The sequence below is a fragment of the Stigmatopora nigra genome, chromosome 1, assembly GCF_051989575.1.
Source record: "Stigmatopora nigra isolate UIUO_SnigA chromosome 1, RoL_Snig_1.1, whole genome shotgun sequence".
Taxonomy (NCBI): Eukaryota; Metazoa; Chordata; class Actinopteri; order Syngnathiformes; family Syngnathidae; genus Stigmatopora; species Stigmatopora nigra.
Genome location: NC_135508.1, coordinates 8,473,931 through 8,491,732, shown reverse-complemented (window position 1 = coordinate 8,491,732; position 17,802 = coordinate 8,473,931). Strand labels below are relative to the sequence as shown.

At 42.3% G+C, this 17,802-nt stretch overlaps 2 protein-coding genes across 2 annotated transcripts; both read right to left on the bottom strand.

Annotated features, from left to right (window-relative positions):
* Positions 1 to 2: 2 nt before the first annotated feature.
* Positions 3 to 6,482, bottom strand: LOC144204215 (metabotropic glutamate receptor 6-like). Its single transcript, XM_077728096.1, has 15 exons — positions 5,958 to 6,482; positions 4,719 to 4,935; positions 4,482 to 4,617; positions 4,249 to 4,403; positions 3,842 to 3,982; positions 3,539 to 3,745; positions 3,304 to 3,443; positions 3,103 to 3,225; positions 2,464 to 2,728; positions 2,151 to 2,386; positions 1,922 to 2,083; positions 1,702 to 1,851; positions 1,474 to 1,614; positions 1,300 to 1,414; positions 3 to 1,103 (listed from the first exon to the last, which is right to left on the bottom strand). The coding sequence occupies exons 1-14, from the start codon at positions 6,435 to 6,437 to the stop codon at positions 1,325 to 1,327; spliced, it is 2,643 nt and encodes an 880-aa protein (XP_077584222.1). The 5' UTR covers positions 6,438 to 6,482; the 3' UTR covers positions 3 to 1,103; positions 1,300 to 1,324.
* A 1,480-nt stretch (positions 6,483 to 7,962) lies between these two features.
* On the bottom strand, positions 7,963 to 17,703 carry LOC144204361 (cyclin-dependent kinase 16-like). The gene is made up of 17 exons (XM_077728347.1): positions 17,551 to 17,703; positions 15,452 to 15,622; positions 15,225 to 15,371; positions 14,879 to 14,997; positions 14,419 to 14,547; positions 14,289 to 14,345; positions 14,086 to 14,200; positions 13,741 to 13,835; positions 13,600 to 13,662; positions 13,398 to 13,521; positions 12,611 to 12,731; positions 12,076 to 12,173; positions 11,872 to 11,977; positions 11,713 to 11,755; positions 11,538 to 11,628; positions 10,728 to 10,793; positions 7,963 to 10,160 (listed from the first exon to the last, which is right to left on the bottom strand). Exons 2-17 carry the CDS (start codon positions 15,567 to 15,569, stop codon positions 10,123 to 10,125), a joined length of 1,530 nt encoding a protein of 509 aa, XP_077584473.1. The 5' UTR covers positions 15,570 to 15,622; positions 17,551 to 17,703; the 3' UTR covers positions 7,963 to 10,122.
* Between the last annotated feature and the right edge of the window lie 99 nt (positions 17,704 to 17,802).

Sequence of the window (17,802 nt, the reverse complement as noted above, 5' to 3'; positions counted from 1 at the left end):
ATTTCCTTTTTAATGAAAAAGAAGCAATTCAAAGACAATACACAAATGTTACCCCTCCCCCATTTGATTAAGAATGTGTAAATAACTTAAAAATAAAAAAAATACAAGCAAATATTTGCTCACGGCCCTTTGAATGAAATACGGACTACAATGTTACCCCTTGAAAAACAGTAGACCAGGCATGTCCAAAGTATTAAAACAAAGGGCTGCAGTGGGTGAGGGTTTTCATTCCAACCCATTGAGAGGACACCTTTTCCCCAATCTGATGTCCTACAAGTGTAATCAGGTGCTTTTTGTTTTCTGCAGAAATCTCATTGGTCAAAGTGTCTGCACTGGATCGATTGGAACAAAAAAACCTGCACCAATAGCGCCCCCAGAGGACTGGCTTGACCACCCCTGCAGTAGACCAGTTATTCATTTTTAAAAAAAGCATTACATCAAAAAAAGGAAATTGAGAATGAAAACACTTGGTGACAACAATATACATCAAATCCATTTCAATTGAAAGAAGCTAAAAGCAATCATTGGACATGAGATTTTTGTACAATTCAGTTACATTGAACTAAGTAACAAAAAAATAAGTAAATTTAAACTTTAATTTCACAATGTATTCCAACAGCTCTCCAATGTACAGCAGTATCATGTGGATGGGAGCGAGTGATTCCCAGAGGTTAAAAAAGGTCAACGGAGCGCCCACCTTTCTCCATGATGTCATCACTCGATGTTTAATCATTAATCCTTGACACTTACGAGGAGGCATCTTATATGACCCCATGTTACTCATGATTTCACATTCATTGAAGCCTAAATGATCAGTGCACCGAGTGATAAATCCATCAATAAATTTGTGTTTCAACGAGGCTCACATTGCGTCCATTCGATAAACGAAGTATGTTTGCGCCATGGAATAATCTGAATCTGCGCAATTGTGGATTCTCAAACTATTCTTTTGTCACTCTGCTTTTTGATTGAAACATGTTTGCGATTGAATTCTTTGCTTATTCTGGAGTGTTTTCGCATCGGAATAACTTATTTATACCTATTTATACTGTCACGCAGATGTTGTTGAAATGATGTCATCGGGTCGATTGATCAATGGTGTCCTGTGGATAGAAAAAAATGCTAAAATGAGCAGGGGATGTTTTTGTCAAAAGTGATTTGCCATGCAGCGTATTCACACCTGCCCCGTCTGATTGGAACTAAATGCAATGTTTTTGGTGATTATACCACGCCTAGTTTTTGCCCAAAGTACCGCCCCTCACATAAGTTCAAATCTTAATGCGCGTGTGTTCTTTGTACCTTTCTCCTTTAGTGCACTCTGAGTTTACTGCGTTCTGTCGGGCTCAAAATTGCTCCCTCCGTTCTGATTTTCTTTGACGGATTTGTGAGACATCTGAGCGGCCTGGACCACACCCTGCCGAACAAGGCCGTTGGGGACCACTCGGTAAAAAATGGAGTCCGGCCGGTCCTTACCTTGAAGCTCCTCTTTCTCTTCTGGACGTTCTGCTCAGGCTGGAAGAGGATGACGTACACTTTGGGAATGTAAAGCATCCCAAGGGAGACAGATGCACTCAGAGTCATGGATACAGTCAACGTTGCCGTTTGGATGAACATCTATGAAGATCGTGGGGGGGCAAAAGTCAAGTACCGAGTGAGTCGTCAAGCATTGCCAGATGTAAACCTCCTGGTTTCAGTGCTCACCTTCTCCGTGGACTGTGCCGTCCCAAAGAAGATGGGTACGAAAGCCAGCCAGACGATACAAGTGGTGTACATGGTAAAGCCGATGGGCTTGGCCTCGTTAAAGGTCTCCGGCACCCCGCGGCTCTTCACGGCGTACACGGTGCAAGTCACCTGGCCAAGGAAATGAGAGTGGCTGACCCAATGGCTCCGCCCACCCGGAGGGCGGGACTTAACTCCTCACCATCAGCACCATGCTGTAGCTCAGGCAGCAGATGAGTGACAGGTCAGACATGTCACACTTGAGAATTCCTCGGGCCAAGTCGGGATTCGGGGGACGGAGTTCTTCGTAGTCCACGATGGTGTGAGGCGGGACCACCACGAACCAGGCGAACACGCCCAATACCTGCCACGGCCACACCCGTCGGTACTGTCGGCAGAGTGCGGCGTTCGGCCCCCCGTGTTCTTCTTACCTGAACTGAGACTAGGGTGAAGGTGATGAGGAGCTGCGAGGTGGGGCTGATGAACTTGGGCGGGGTCACCGAGCGCTTGCCCTGTTCGAAGATTCGATAGATGCGGTTGGTTTTGGTCAACATGGCCGAGTACGTGATGGCCATGCCCAGGCCCAGCAGGAGACGGCGGAAGGCGCACACCACCACGCCGGGCTCGGCGATCATCAGGAACGTGATCAGGTAGATCAAAAAGATACCTAAAAGACGGAAAAGGAACTTTTTGGGAAGTTTTGGTTGGGTGGGACAATAAGGTGTTTCATTTCCTGTGACCAACCTGTCAGCAAGACGTAGCTGAGCTCCCGCCCAGAAGCTCTGACGATGGGCGTGTCGTTAAAACGGACAAAAGTGACGACCACTGTACAGGTGGCCACGATGCCCAGCATGGACAGCGAGGCGGGAACTAGTGCCCAGGGCGAATTCCACTCCAATTTGATGATGGGTGTCGGACGACAGGCTGTCCTGTTTGGAACTGGACGCATGTCTGGCGGACACGTCTCGCAGGTGAACTCGTCCGCTTGGTATCGGTAACCATCGCACAGCTGAAAACATCAAGCATGTAAATGAGCCCTTCCACTGAAACGACATGCTTCCTTCCACACAATGTCCCAAAGACATTTTGAATAGATTTGTCAATCATAAAATAAAAGCGTCAGTTCAAGGACATTACAGATTGGGGATCCTCTCCTCGACCTATCTCGCCTTCAGACAGACACCGTCACTCATTTTATGATCTATCATTTTCCCCGTGGACTTGATTGACCTTTCAAAAAGCTCCTTAGTTACGGTTGCTAAGTCAAAAAGCTTCGTGACTCCAAAGGTAGTCATTTAGTTTCCATTTTTTGACCCAAGTTTCTTTCAGTGGAAGGATAAACAAACGTTTGTCTGCCAGACAGACGGACAGGCGTTGCATTACCTCACAATGCCAACAACAGGGGACCCCTTTGACCATCTTCTTCCGCTCTCCTGGTTTACAGGGGTAACTACAAATGGAGTCTGGAAGTGATTTATCTCCTCCAGACCACTGCATTTCTTCCAGCTGACACACACAAACACATTGACGTTCCACTAGGTCACATGGTTGGCGACATACATTGAAGACCAATCTACCCCTTACATTGAGACGTAGGTTGTTGGTCCACTGGCCAATGACGTGATAGCCAGGGTGGCTATGATTGGTCATCTGGAACTGGAATATATCGTAGCGGCCGGGAGCGTCTCCATTCTCGTTGAATAAGACGCTGGTCCCTGCACTTCCTGTTGGGAAGTTGTACCAGGTGAGGGAAGATTAGTTAAATCAAAGAGATATTTGGAAATGACGTATTTTTTGAGGAGCAGAGAAATAACCTGACCGTTGAAGTTGACATCTCGGATGTAGGCGAGTAAAGAACGTCCCTCTACGGGGTCCATGGCTCTGCAAACGCCTCCGTTGGATTGGTCGCCACAGAGCTGTTGCTGCATGCTGTGCAGGGCGTAGGCTACGGCGTAGACGGCGTCGATGACAAATTGAACCTTGCCTTCCTGCTCGTAGGGAGAGTCTCGGCCGATTCGCTCTTGGCCTGCGGGCGTAACGACGAACATGGGAACGGTCTTACTATTGTGCCGTCGAACCGACGATCGTGTAGTAGGCCAAATTAAACGGGATTCGAGCCCACCTGTGCATTTCTTCTTTCCGGGGTCCACTTCAACTCCAGGCCGGGTCAATTTGCACCGGAAGTCGTCCTCCCAAAACTCGTTGAACCAAATGTTTCTGCGGTTGTTCTCCAGAGAGCGAGAGGTGAAGTACTGATCAAAGCCTGGAACACAGACACAAATACATGACAGTATACAAAAATACATACACACAAAGTAGTGCTGATTTATTTATATATTTTTATTTATTCATTTATTTATTAACTTATTTATTACCTATTTATTTATGTCTAAAATGTATTTTCCTGTGTCTGTATTCCCTGTATATGTGATGAATAAATCTATCTAATCTAAACCATTTTGGCAGTCATTGTCTATCTGGAAAACACATTTGCGCCCATTTTTTTTAGCTTCCGATGAGCGCTCTTACCATCTATGGAGGCTCGTTTGGGCAGGATGGTCACAGCCCCTTCGGCGACATCCTCCAGCTCCATGACGGGCGAGCTTTTTGCCCCCCAGCTGTCGGAGCCCACAAACAAGAAGTGCCCTGTCAAGTTGGCACGTTTGGCCGCTTCCAGAACCTGCCTGTCGGAACCACAAACACTCGCGAGGTTAAGGTCGTCGAAAAAAAGAGAGAGAGACGCTCCGGTAACGAGCACATACTTGATGTCGTCCTCGTTAGCAAAGATGATGACCCCCCTGGCGTTGCTGGTCTCCATCAAACGATTAATGATCTTGTCAAATTCACCGTCTGTGGGCTCGCGCTGAATCTTCACCGATTGTGCGATACACACCCCGCCTAGGACCAAGAATCAGTCAGTCAGGTGCATTCATGACATGATGTTACCCACAATGCAACACTTGGTTTTGCACTTATTTGATAACGAGCCCTGACTTTACCGGCCTCTCTGGAGATCTGCATAAAGGCATCGACTCCACTTTCTCCGTAGTTTCCCTCCGAGGCCAGCGTGGAAACGTAATTCCAGCCCAGAGCTTTGACAATGTCCAGCATGGCCTGAGCCTGGTACGAGTCCGGGGGGACCACCCGGGAGAAGAAGTCGTAGCGGTTGTTGTCGCTCAGTTCTGGAGCCGTGGAGGCGTAGCTCACCTGAGGGATCTGAGCAAACATCCGAAATTGGAATCAGAACATTCGTGAACAGAAAGACAAAGAATTTAGGTGGTTATGTTGTTGACAGTCTGTACACAAAATTGTAGACATTTACGTAGACGAGGACTAACGGCAGTGAAAAGGCAAACGGATTAAAGTTGTGCAACAGCCCAAATGTGTGTCACTCTTCAATCCAGGGAGGAACAATCACATTAGGACACCCGATTTGTGTGTGTGTGTGTGTGTGTGTGTGTGTGTGTGTTTTGGCAGATTAGTGTATTTGACCCACAGTAACACAACCGCTCATTCACAAAATAGACAAAAGCCAAATTACAAGTTAGCAAACTGAGATGAGAAAAAGGTTACCATCTTGTTACGTTTACATTTTTCCACCATCGTTGTTTTGGGACTCGGAAAATTCGAGCTGGTCCGCATTTCATCCGAATGGTCAATGTGAATCCTGCCGACCTTCCCCACGCTGCTTTTTGCCCCCGCTTGGGTGTTCGGTTATTAAAAACATTAAAAGCAGCAGTCAAGCAGGAACTAATTGCTTGACAATTAATCCAGCTTGTGCAGACACTCAGTCTGTGTTTTCTCATAAAAATAGAAAAAGGCATCCTCCCCCAGCCAACCCAAACACACAACTCAGTCTTTAATGACGGACACCATCCTATGTTAGATGATACACTGTATATGTCATATGTACCATATTGTACCATATGTTGTGAATAAAGGTTTTGTCATGGCGACATGTCTTCGGCATTTGCCAGTTACAATTACCAGTGCAATCCTTGGTGTGAGCTGAGAAAAACTGAAGAAAAAAAATGTATACCAATTTTTTGTCACAAATTATAGGTGCGCGGTATACTGGAATAAATACGGTACATGTATATAGTACGAGTAGTATTGTGGTAGTAATAATCGGGGTGATCCTATGCGTTTTTTCATTCATTGCGATTACTGCGTATGTATATATCGGAGAAAAAAAGCTTGGACATGCTTGCAATAGGTGATGTGATGGTGCAGCTCACCTCAAAGAGTCGTAGGATGTTGGCCACCATGATCGACACAGAGCTGGCGGAGGCCCCGATAACCCCTACCACGCGTTCGGGCTTCCGAATGACGGGCGGCCGTCCGTCCGAGCAGCGGATGTCGGACGTGTCCTTCTGGATGAGCGCCTGGACGAAGGTCAGCGATTGCTCCAGGGCGTAGGTGTCGCGGGAGCAGGTGTCCAGGATGCGTGCGCCCAGGGTGATGTTGGGCAGCAGGGAGGGGTCGCCATTGATTTGGTCCAGCGCGTATAACATGGCCTCCATGCGGTGGATGCCCTTCTCCTTCTTCAGCTCGCCGCAGGGCAGGCCGTGGGGGCCGCGGGCGTGGATGGGGAAGAGGCCGCCCAGGGTGATGTCGCCGGGGATCTTGATGGAGTGGGGGAGGGAGTGATGGTGAGAGGCCCACGCCGGCGACAAGGCACACACATCCAGGAGGAGAAGGAGAGCTGACGGTAGCATTCTGATTTGATCCTCACTTGACTATCTTCATCCTGCTTGTGCCTGGTGACTGACACACCAGCCAAAGTAGTACATTTTAATCAATTGTTCCTGAAAGGATAAAATGAAGGATGTCTCGAGGAGTGATAATAAGCTTTTAACACAATATAACTTTGTATATGGTTGAAAAAAATGGAATTTTCAGTAATATACTGGCAGTTGTGGTTGCCAGAACAAATAAAAAAAAACTAAATCAAACAAACAATGCTAAAAGAACTTATAAAATGTACGCACATGGTATGTTTAACTGATCTCATTTCAATTGTGATTTTCATTAAAACACAAAAACAGATTAAAATCTATAATTATTAAAGCACTGGACTCTACCATTTTGATGCCTTTTAGGGTTTCTCATCTGTTATCAACAGCAAGTGACCTCAAAAAATCTTAATATACATTATGGATTATGCATTACAGCCGTTATCTATTATTTCAATGAAAAGGGGCAAGTTGATCCTGATTTGAGCTTTCACCCCCATCTGATGTAATAATGCAATGAGGATTATTGTTTAAATTTACTGTCCGTGAACGCCATTCATCAAACAACAGCTGATGATCACTCTTAAATAAAATGATAAGGATGATAATAAAAATGAGCACACTAAATTCATATGTGATGCAGTTGATAAAGAACCTTACCTACGCAGGAAGTGCCTCCTCCCAGATGGGGGGCTCACGTCCCGGAGGTCCCAGTGCGAGGATTCTGCCGTGGGCGACTTCACCTGACGAAGGGGAAAATGATCCACCTCAAAATTGACGCTCCAATCAGCACAAATTGTAGGTGTGGGCGTGTTTTTTTTAGGAAAGCTGTCACTTGTTGACACTGACCTCTAGTGGCGACTTTTCATTCTGTTTGTGTGTGTCGACTTATCTATGTTCACTACTCAGTGGCGGTCCGTGCATTTCCAAGTGAAGCCTTCAGCTATCGGAATCAATCCAACCCTCAAAAAATAATTTATGGATATAAAAACCTCTAATGCAGCTACAGCTGGGACACATAAAAATAATCATGAATGAAATATTATTTAGGAATATAGACATATTTTACTCACCAAAAATCAGTTTTAACTGTACTCAATATCCATTCCTCCTTTTCTATCGCCATGGAAACTAATGCTGAAAGTCGAGCCTGTTTATTTATTGATTATTTCTTTATTGTATTGTTATTATTTATTTATCTGTTTGGTTTTTGTGCATTTTGTGGTGAAGCTTGAAATCTCATTAAACTTGTATAATGACAATAAAAGCAATTCATTCAATTGAAAGTCCTAAAAATAAATTTAGGTGACAATTGGTGTTATTCAGAAATTATTTTTGCATTATTTCAAATGTTTTTGGGTTACGTTTCATGACACTTAATGACATCATTTATCTTTATTTTTTTTTAATCATTTGCTACATCCAATATAGTACCTATAAACATTTTTGTGAAAAAATAACCTCCCAAACCTCCCATCTCCTTCCCCAACAAGAATGAGACGCATCATTGAGAATAAATAAAAACTTTTGTTTAATATTCGTTGGTGTAAATATATTGCGAGTACAACACGAGAAGACGTTGGAAGAACGACGACGATTCCCATCATGCATTGCGCTATATTGCAGAGAGCTTTGGTGTCATTGACCGCACACGCAGAGAAAACAGAATCAGCTGTGAGAAGCTCCAATAAAAACGAGTCGTAGACGGGAGCAATACTTTCGAGGAAAGTGGGGAAGAAGAAGAAGAAGAAAAAAAAAAAGAAATCACAGCTTTCCCTTCTTGTGCAAATGAAAAAAAAGGTTTGCCGACAATTCTGTTCTCTTTCCTTTTCTAAATAACAAAATCAAAGTGTAAACTCAGCCAACGTTACTACATTCAACGGTCACATGATCAAGTTGGCTCAGCCTACGTTGCGTTGCTAGCACTCATTTATCGTGAAGTCGAATTTTCTTTGTCACCATGAGCAAAAAAATAATAATAATAATGATAAAATGTATTCCTTCTGATCAGCACCGATTAAAACACAGCCCATTTCCTGAAGCTACAAGTCCATATATAAATAATTGTAAAAATACAAACACAGCAATCGAGTGTGGGTGTCAGACATTCTGCGAGCGGATTGGACCGTTCTATTTTGTCGAGGCGACCAATCGGAGACCTCTAATGTCACGTCAAATGCCTTGAAGATGGTTTATTAGGAACACTGCCAACCATCTGGAACAGGGATGGGCAAAGTGTACACATACACCAGTCGTTCTTTAATCCCACATATGCGGCCAGCATTTACATTACTCAAGAGTGATTTATGTATTTTTTTTAAATAGTTTTGTGTTCCTCCTTCATGTATTCTTAAAATCTACTCATTCTGTATTAAATCATCTTATTACACAACGTGTTTATTGCTGAGAATGAGACGTGATTTCGTACATACACTTAACACTTGCTTTAAACAGACTTAACGATTGAATTCTTCTAATCCAATAAATCAGGAACGAGCAAATGGGGGTTGAAAAGGCGTAGTTTTGATATCAAATTTCAAATGAAATCTTTGACGTATGTTTTAACACGTGAAGCTTGAGCACTAACGTTTGCCCGGCCCTGATCGAGAAGTTTAACAACCAAGTCTAATCAATGCAAACCTGTTCACAGAGTGTTTTGGTGATAATCTTTGTTAATTGTCTTTTTGAACCACCTATTGGCCAGTGTCAAAAAAAGGAAGTAGCAGAAGAAAATAAAATGTCTACTTCCATATACATACATTTATATCATGTGTTTAAATTGTCTTTTATAATTAATATGCTTCCAAAAGTGTATTGGCCTCGATCTTTACGTCTTTCTTGATGATATTGTTCAACCTTTAATCTTCATTACTATTTGTTGAGGATGCATTACCTAACGCGCAAAGTTTTCGTTTCTTATATCCAAATGTTTTGTTAGAAGCCAATTTTCCGAAATGTATCCGTGACCCTTCAGAAAAAAAATGGTAAAAATGTACTTAAGAGTAAGTTTCATTTGACTACTAATATCTTTCAGAACTCGTTTACTTCTTTCTATACAATTTTACAACCGCTTCTACCATTATTCACTCATTGTCGGTCATCGAATTGGATCGATGACCAATCCATTTTGGTGCCAACTCTGCCAGTCAAATGAATTGGACGCCCCCCGCCATTTAAACATGGTCATGAACTGCCTCCAACCTCATTTCAAAGTCTATAATATGACATACTAATGTCTATATCACGCGCCGTACATCCCCTCAAGCGATGTGAACGAGGTTTGAGTTGCCGTGATGTCAAAAACAAACATTTAGCGAAGCCTTTTCGAGGCGCACCTGATGAACAGGACAGACAAGTGTGTCGTGTGATTATTTACAGTAATAAACGCAAACGTCGCCCTGCCGTTGCGCGCACACAAACATGGCTTCCGGTGGGGGAAACGCGTCACTTCCCGTCACTTCTCGCTCTTCGCTGTGCAAACATTGGCGCTCCGGCCGTGCGATGTCATCAGGGGAGGCGACCGCAGCGCTTAACTGACCTCAGAACAGACGCGGGGGATGTTGATAAAAGTGGAAGACCTCTGGCCGTGAAAACAATGTCCTGCCTCCCAAATTGCTTGTTCGTTCACCGTGGCGTCCGCATGCAAACGTTTGTGTGTTTGAATGCATCAGAAGAGGAGACTCCGCCTCCTGCTTAGACTGTTTGCTGAGGAAGAAATCATCCATTATGAATTGGGATTGGTTATACTCATTGAATTCCATGGACGGTGATAGATGTCCAATCCATTTGAAGTAGGAGCCAAGATGGATTGGTCATCTATCACCGTCAATGGCACTAAAAGGTGACCAATCGAGGCCAGTTAAAATGAATTGATTCTGTCAAAGTCAATGGCAAAAAGTAATGTGTTAATTTTTTTTTTTTAGTTTAGGCTTTAACTGCTTTGTATTATATATATTCATAGTTTGACTTATTTTATAAAACTGATGTAAATATAATTTTTGGGGGGCCCAAAATATTCACTTGCCCTATAAAAGGTTGGCAGGTTTAAGTGTCAACTTTGGAGTACTAGCTGTCTCCCTTCAAGGGTTAATGTATTCAGTAGTAAGCAGAAACTACACAACATATTAATGTTATTATTTGTATCTGACACCTGAGGTGGTTATTCACAATCTTATACACAATATTGTGCTATCATAGTTTAATGATTACATTTGACGGCATCAATATAAACATTATTGGCCCTTAAGAGGAGAACTGTGTTTGAATGACTACCTTGTTCGGCTGATTTCACTGTTTCTCGTTCCAGCTGAATCTCTGGAAGAGTAAAGATGGACGTCGCTGAAATAAAAAGCAGAGTTCAGAGTTAGTCTGGTTCTCACATTGCTACCACTGAAGTAGATGTGTGCAATAGCAGTAGGTCTGAACGGTGTGAATAAGTAGCAGTTATTTAGACGTTATCAAACTAGTCAACCTGTAGACCATGTGAAAAAGAAAAATGACTGCACTAGTGTCGTTTTAGGTGTACAAAAAAAATCAGGCACTCAAATTTCATTGTTTTTTTCACCATATCATAGTCAATCTATCCAAACAAACCCTTTGGGAAACGCCCCCTTTATTGAGCAATTCTGGTTGTGATGTCACAACATGATTAATAAACACAACAGAATGGTGGGAGGAGCTATGCTGGTACTGCGCAAAAACAATTCTGGTGGTGACATTAACTTCTATTTGGAGATTTTTTTTTTTAAGTGAGTGGTAAAGAGTTAAGAAAACGAAGTTAGTTCATTATTAAAATTTTTGTGACTTTTTGGAAAAAGTTGTATTTCATCAAACCTTTAAGGAACTTGTCAACATGTCCCAACCACAGTCCCACAATTTCCCTTTTAGTCTACATATGAAGTCCATAAAAAAAGTATGTACTACTTTTTTGTACTATAGAGAAAAATAGTCGTGCATCGTGCAAAGTCAGACATTATTTCAAGAGTTGTGTGGATATTCTCGGAACTATTTTCCAACAAATAGTATCCACACTGACTGCATATATTCTTAGTTGTGCATAGTGGCACGGTGTGCACTACTTACTGTCAGAAAGTGTGCAGACTCGGTTTCCAAGGTTACTAAAGTAACAATGAGTCATGGCCTCAGCGGCTGAAGTCCTTTTCTTTCCTTCAAACTACAACCAAGCAAAAGAACAGCACTGTATAATACCCCATTACAACGCAATCACTTTAAAAGTGTGGAGGAGGTGTTTACGGACCTGCAGGAACTTTGACAACAGCTGGACGCCATCAGTGCTGAGCCTAAAAATAAGACAAGGAAGATCGTCTCTTGTTTGTTTTTCTGGTTTGGAGTTACATGCGATATTGATTACACGAGTACACATTTTAATGGCACGTTTTTGAACATCAGACATTACCGAGGCGTGTGGTCACCGAGGTTCTCCGGTGGGTACTGAGGATAATTTGATGCCACAAATTCCTCGTTGGAACTGATTCCTGGCCAGCTTTCCTCAGTCGGTGTTCCTGTTAATTAGCAACCGCATTCATTCACAAATGAAGCCAACATGTGTTTGTGTTACATTTGAAATTTTAAAAAAGTATGTCACAAATATAGTTCGCACCCAATAACTTGAAAATGAAGTGAAGTTCCTCCTCCACGGTGGAACCAGGAAACAATGGCCGACCCGTTGTCATTTCATATAGGATACACCCTACGCCCCTACAAACACAAATAAAGGTGTGAGGAAAGTTCACATAGAAGACAGAATTATTTGTTTAATTACTAGACATGTGCTGATAGCCGTTCTGAAGGTTTTTGTTTAATGCCCATTTTCTTGTGTTGGCTATTACCGAGAATTTCTTTTTATCTTTCTTTACAACATGGACGATTAAGGAATTGTTTCCAAGTTTAACTGTTAATAGCTGATTTCTTTTCTTCTGTAAAGCAAAGATAACCAACATGGAACGCCTAGGTATTAGATGGGTTCTAAAAATAGCTCTCAATTGTTGGATTTAAGAATTTTAACACTTATCTGCTTTAACTATATATTTCAAAAGCATTTTTCAAACGAATACCAAATTTTGACAGCTTTACTCGGGGTCATTGCTCTGGGAAGAACTGTTATCGGCCCATGACTAGATGTTACAGTAACATACCACATGTCAATGTGTGTTGAGTAGTCGGTGCTGCCCAGCAGGATGTCCGGTGGGCGGTACCACAGGGTTACCACTTCGTTAGAATACGTCTTGGTTGGGATCGACTTGGCTCGGGCCAGACCTGCAATATCAAATCTGAGTAAATTCTATTTGAAATAATATTTTGTGTGAAACGGTCAAAGTCTTCTATGGACACTACTAGCAACTGGCCAGTATAACGTATCAAAATGTTACAGTACAGTGGTGCCTTGACATACGAGCAATTTGAGATACAAGTAAAATTTTGAGCAAATATTTATCTTGAGATACGGGTAAAATTTTGAGCAAATATTTATCTTGAGATACGAGACAAATTTTGAGTATATAATATTTTGAAGAGAATGCATAAACAATGCTCAATAGGTTACTTTTAGTTGCATGTGAAAGTCAGGATGGAGGCGGGGCAAATAGAGCCAACTCAGGAGAAGGTATCAAAATTTAAAACAAAATTATAATTAAGTTTAGTGTAAGGTTAAATTACAATTATTTTTGAGTGTGTCTGTATTGTAATCCAAGTTCATTTAAATTTGTTTATGTTATGTTACGAGCACGTTGCCGTGGAAAAAGTCTCCGCCCCCCTGCAAAATCTGTATAATTTTAGTACTATTAAACACATTTTAGTAATATTAAACCACCAGTTATTTGAAACTTTGTGAATAGATGGTGAATTAGAACATACACAAGAGTATTTAAAATTGAAGTGAAATGATTGCATTAACAGCCACTGAAGAAGACAAGAAATTCTCACCAAAATCGGCCAATTTGAGTTCTCCTCGCTCATTAATGAGCAAGTTTTGGGGCTTGAGGTCTCGGTGGAGAACTTTCCGGCGGTGACAGTAGGCCAACCCTCGCAGTAACTGGAATAGGAAAAGCTGAAAGAAAAAATAACATGGGACCATTGCATCCAAACATACACAGAAACGCTAACGACGAGGAAGACGACTACGCACTTGGACGTTGTGCACGTGGATGACATTGCCGCAGTCATCCAGGTATTGTTTCAAATCTTTGTCCTAAAACAACAAATGTTCAAAGTAAGAAAATATGCAGATGCAAATTGTTAGGTATATGTGTATGTGTGTGTGTCTCACCAAGTACTCAAAAACCAGTGTGAGGGACTTCTGTGTGTGGATGATGTCGTGAAGCGTTACGATGTTAGCATGTTTTAAGTCCTTCAGAAGAGAAACTGAAACACACAAGGCACAACCCCTGTTACTAAAAATGTCTGCATTAAATTCATTTTTTAAACTCATTAACTGCCATAGGTAGCTAGATGTCCAACGCATTTTGAGGAGGAGGGCTGACCATAATCATTCTTTGCTTGCCCCTTCCAGTCAAAATGGATTGGTTGAAATTGTTCACTATTTTGCAATAGGAATTAGATTTTTTTGAAAGAATTTATTGTAAGAGCAGTCGACATGAGCTCCCACTCGCACCTTCTCTAATAGCTGTACACGGGGCTCCTTCTTCGTGTTCAAGACGAATTTCCTTCAAAGCCACCAAGTTGTCCGTCAGTTTACTGCGGCCTTTGTACACGGTGGCATATGTGCCCTAGACACACACACACATATAAAGACCCACAAACAGGTCAGACACAGACAGACAGGCCGATAAGTGAGGAAAATGTCGGCGTTCTGACCTCTCCCAGTTTGTCAAGTTTGATGTACGTCTCCAGTTTGCCGAAGCCAATCTCCGACTGCCCACGAGAGGAGCATTATCGATAACGGCAACATAAACTTCCACAGTGGCATAAACAAACAGAAACATACCAGAGAGACTCTACGCAGCCGCCTGCTGATTGGTTGTTCAAACAACGCTGGACCAATCACATTGCACTTTTCCAAGTAGCCGTCTGGGAGACGAATGTCCGCCGGCAATGACAAACGTTTGTTGATGTCCTGAAAAAAATACATATACATACATCTGTTTTTTTTCCAAACTCATCTTTGATCATAAATCGCTACTTTTTACATTAAAATAATAACCAACTTGTTTTAAAATAGCACACAGTATGCCTATGTGATATGATTAACTTTCTCTCATCTATATTTCCTTTCTCTTAAGGGAAAATAAAAGGACTTTCCTAAAAAAAAAAAAAAATCAAATTGTGCAAATAAGGTATTTCTCAAATCTCAATTTATTACCCATTCTAAAGGAAAAAAACGTAAGCAGAGAAGTACAGAAAGAATTCCATTCCTGTGCTGCTGGAAAAATAAGCTATGTGCATACCTCAGTAGATATCTTCTTTGTCCTCATGCGAACTCGGACTGGACTTTGGACGTCGTCTGATGACGACGTTGGCTCATTTTCTCCATCAGAGCTCATCTTAACATCCTCGTGGACTATCTCTGTTTGAACGTGTTCAAAATTCAGTACTTTCTTATAGTCACTAGGAATTATATGAGCCATTTTTATCATCCAAGAGTGTGAAAAAAATTAAAATGGGCACTAGTCATTTACTTTTTTTAAGTGAAAAAATTAAAAATAAAGATGCTAAGAAGGATTTTTTGACAACAAAATTTAGGCATCAGCAGTAGCCATTTCTAAAGGCAACACACACACACAAAATTCCTACCTAGTCTGCTGCTATGGTTCAAGTACGAGCTCAGACTGCGTCCCAGTCCTCGAGGCCGGCGGCTGTATGACTGAAAAAGAGACTGGACTGATGAAGACGACCCTCTGACTTTGACTCCCCCCGATGAAGGACGAAGGGTGCCGGCCTCTAAACGGTAAGAAGAACCATTTAGAATAGAAAGATGGGACTTTTGATTGAGTTTTTGCAGTTTAATTGGGATATCAAACCTGAGTCACTGTGCGAGGTGATTTCTTGGTGTTCACTCAGCGTCCGGTCTCCTGCCCCGGCCCCTCCCCTTCCAAGGGTGAGGGACAACTGCCGTTTGATTTTTCTCATCCTCTCCATGAGGGGGGGCCGGGAAGCTGAGGGGGGCGGGGCAGCCAGCGTGGACAACCCACCTGCACACATGTTGTCAAAGTCGTATTAAGATGTGAAAAAAAGAATAGATTTGGGGAAATAAAAATTGCAATGAGGGATAATACACCATAACGATGCTATAGTGTGACACTCTGAAATGTTTTTACAAGAATTTAAGTAAAAAAGTTAGCCTAGAGGCCATGATACAACAATTGACCCCCTTCCCTAGCAAATTAGATCTATATGGCTTTTAGCACTCAGTGACAGGAAGTGCTGACTGCTGACCCCTTTTATGCTTTTCCAGATAAGCACTTAGGCTGACACAGGATTGGAGAAAATAACTCATATACCATTTAAGTATATCCAATATTTCAGTAAAAGTGGTTTTAAAAAAACAAAACAACAACAAAACTTTTTAGAGATTGTGTTTTGGGAAGACACTTAACTAGATTTATTCTAATTTATTCTGATTCAAAACAAGTTTCAGTCCCACTTACGTTTTTTTCTAGAAAATGTTGCTATTGCTAGTAGGCCTTCCTAAAACACCCAAAAGGAACTATTTGTTGAATATTGAATGTGTCCTATCAATTCTACGTTTTAAAACATTACCTAGGTAATAATTTTAAGAGAGTTAAGATATGTCTTTTTTTGACTTGTTGCTATTTTTTGTGACTTTGAAGGAAGTTTTGGGGTGGGGTCGGAAGCCCATCTGACTAAGTAGGGCACCCTATATCGGGTTTGCAGCGCCCCTGGGTGGCGACAATTGTTTGTGAACGCCCAAAAAGGGGCGGGGCTTTGGTCATTAGCAGTTTAAGTTCATCAAAGCAGAACGTGTAAACACAAAGGAACGCTTCTGAAGAAAGAGCAGATGGAAGTCGGTTCAAGTCGGGTTCTGCGTGTGCATTGAGTGCGTGGGTGATATCAGATAGTAGATGGAAGATAGCAGCTCTTGTCAAAATGCGCATTCACATACCTGTCAACTGGTACGTTCTCGCCGTAATTGGTACAACTGAAAGCCCATTTTTATATTGGTACGCTGTACACATGAAAATGGTACGCTAAACGGTGATTTTGAGAAAAAAAAATAAATTAAGGCACTTTCTAGCCATTTTTCACCATCCGCCATTGTTTCTTCCCGGAAACGCATGTCTGCCAAGTGATATATGTACCGGCGCCTCTGATTGGCTAAAAAAAAAAGATCATGATAAACATTTCGTTTTGTAACACTTTCACCATGTGATTTCCGTTTCCTGTTCCCTTGTTTATGTTTACTTTCATTTGCAAAAAATTACAAAAAAGTAAAGTGGTAAGATTTTCCATGTATTTATACATATATGTAAGGGCGAAAACAAAATTTGGTAAGATCACAAATGGTTCGAGGTTGACAGGTATGCATTCCACTCGTGGAAATAATCGACTACTACTCTCAACGTTGACCACAGAGCATTACAATATTTCCGCGCCACAGTTCAAACACCCGGAAATAGAAATTCATGTTTTGGAGAGAGAGGGTTCCCCTCTCTTGTTTAGCCGTACAGGCGCAATGTCTCCTGGGATGCATTTTTTAAAAATCGTCGTCGTGCTGTTTTTCCTAATCTTCCTAGTCTTGTGGAATATACACAGATAATTTATGACCACTACACATTCCAATGGCCCAACAAGATGGATACGCCGCTATGTAGTTCATAGGAAACGATGCCAAACATGTTAAGCCTGTCAACTCTTGGCACGGGGCGGTTGTCCTGAGTCCTTCTGGGATTGGGAACAGACTATATTGCGGTAAAGATAGCGCCCGCTGAGCACGACAGGGTGAGGGGCCGTCTAATTGCTGCACCTCGAGGCTTGTGAATGGAGGCGGAGCGGCGTGATTCCCCCAGCTGGCAGCTGCCGCTCGGTTACATTACATTATAGACTCACGTTGATTTAGCACACGTTAGCGCGTAGGTAGACACGTCGGCGGGTTACTCACCGGGAGGCCCGGTCCCGGCTTCGCCCGGCTTGTCTTTGGCTCGGTTCAGCGCTACAGTGTGGAGGATTTTTCTTGCTCCCAGTAATCTGCCGCCATGTTGCTCCTCGGAACATCAATGACGTCAAGCCCCGCCCCTTCGCCTTGTGCGTGCGCATTGTTGTCTTGTCTTTCATGTACGGGAAACTCCCAACAATAAACTTTTTCTTTTTTTTTTGAAATGCAAGTTGAAAAATTAAGCATTGCTTTGTTTTT

Excerpts from the sequence above, each read along its gene's own strand:
- LOC144204215 (XM_077728096.1), bottom strand. The coding sequence starts at position 6,437 with ATGCTACCGTCAGCTCTCCTTCTCCTCCTGGATGTGTGTGCCTTGTCG. Across the intron at positions 3,226-3,303 it reads CCAACAACCTACGTCTCAAT|CTGGAAGAAATGCAGTGGTC; the intron begins GTAAGGGGTAGA and ends TGTGTGTGTCAG. Across the intron at positions 2,084-2,150 it reads TCACCCTAGTCTCAGTTCAG|GTATTGGGCGTGTTCGCCTG; the intron begins GTAAGAAGAACA and ends TGGCCGTGGCAG.
- LOC144204361 (XM_077728347.1), bottom strand. The coding sequence starts at position 15,569 with ATGGAGAGGATGAGAAAAATCAAACGGCAGTTGTCCCTCACCCTTGGA. Across the intron at positions 14,346-14,418 it reads GGCTGCGTAGAGTCTCTCTG|TCGGAGATTGGCTTCGGCAA; the intron begins GTATGTTTCTGT and ends TCTCGTGGGCAG. Across the intron at positions 10,161-10,727 it reads AGTGAAATCAGCCGAACAAG|CAAACAGTCTAAGCAGGAGG; the intron begins GTAGTCATTCAA and ends TTTCTTCCTCAG.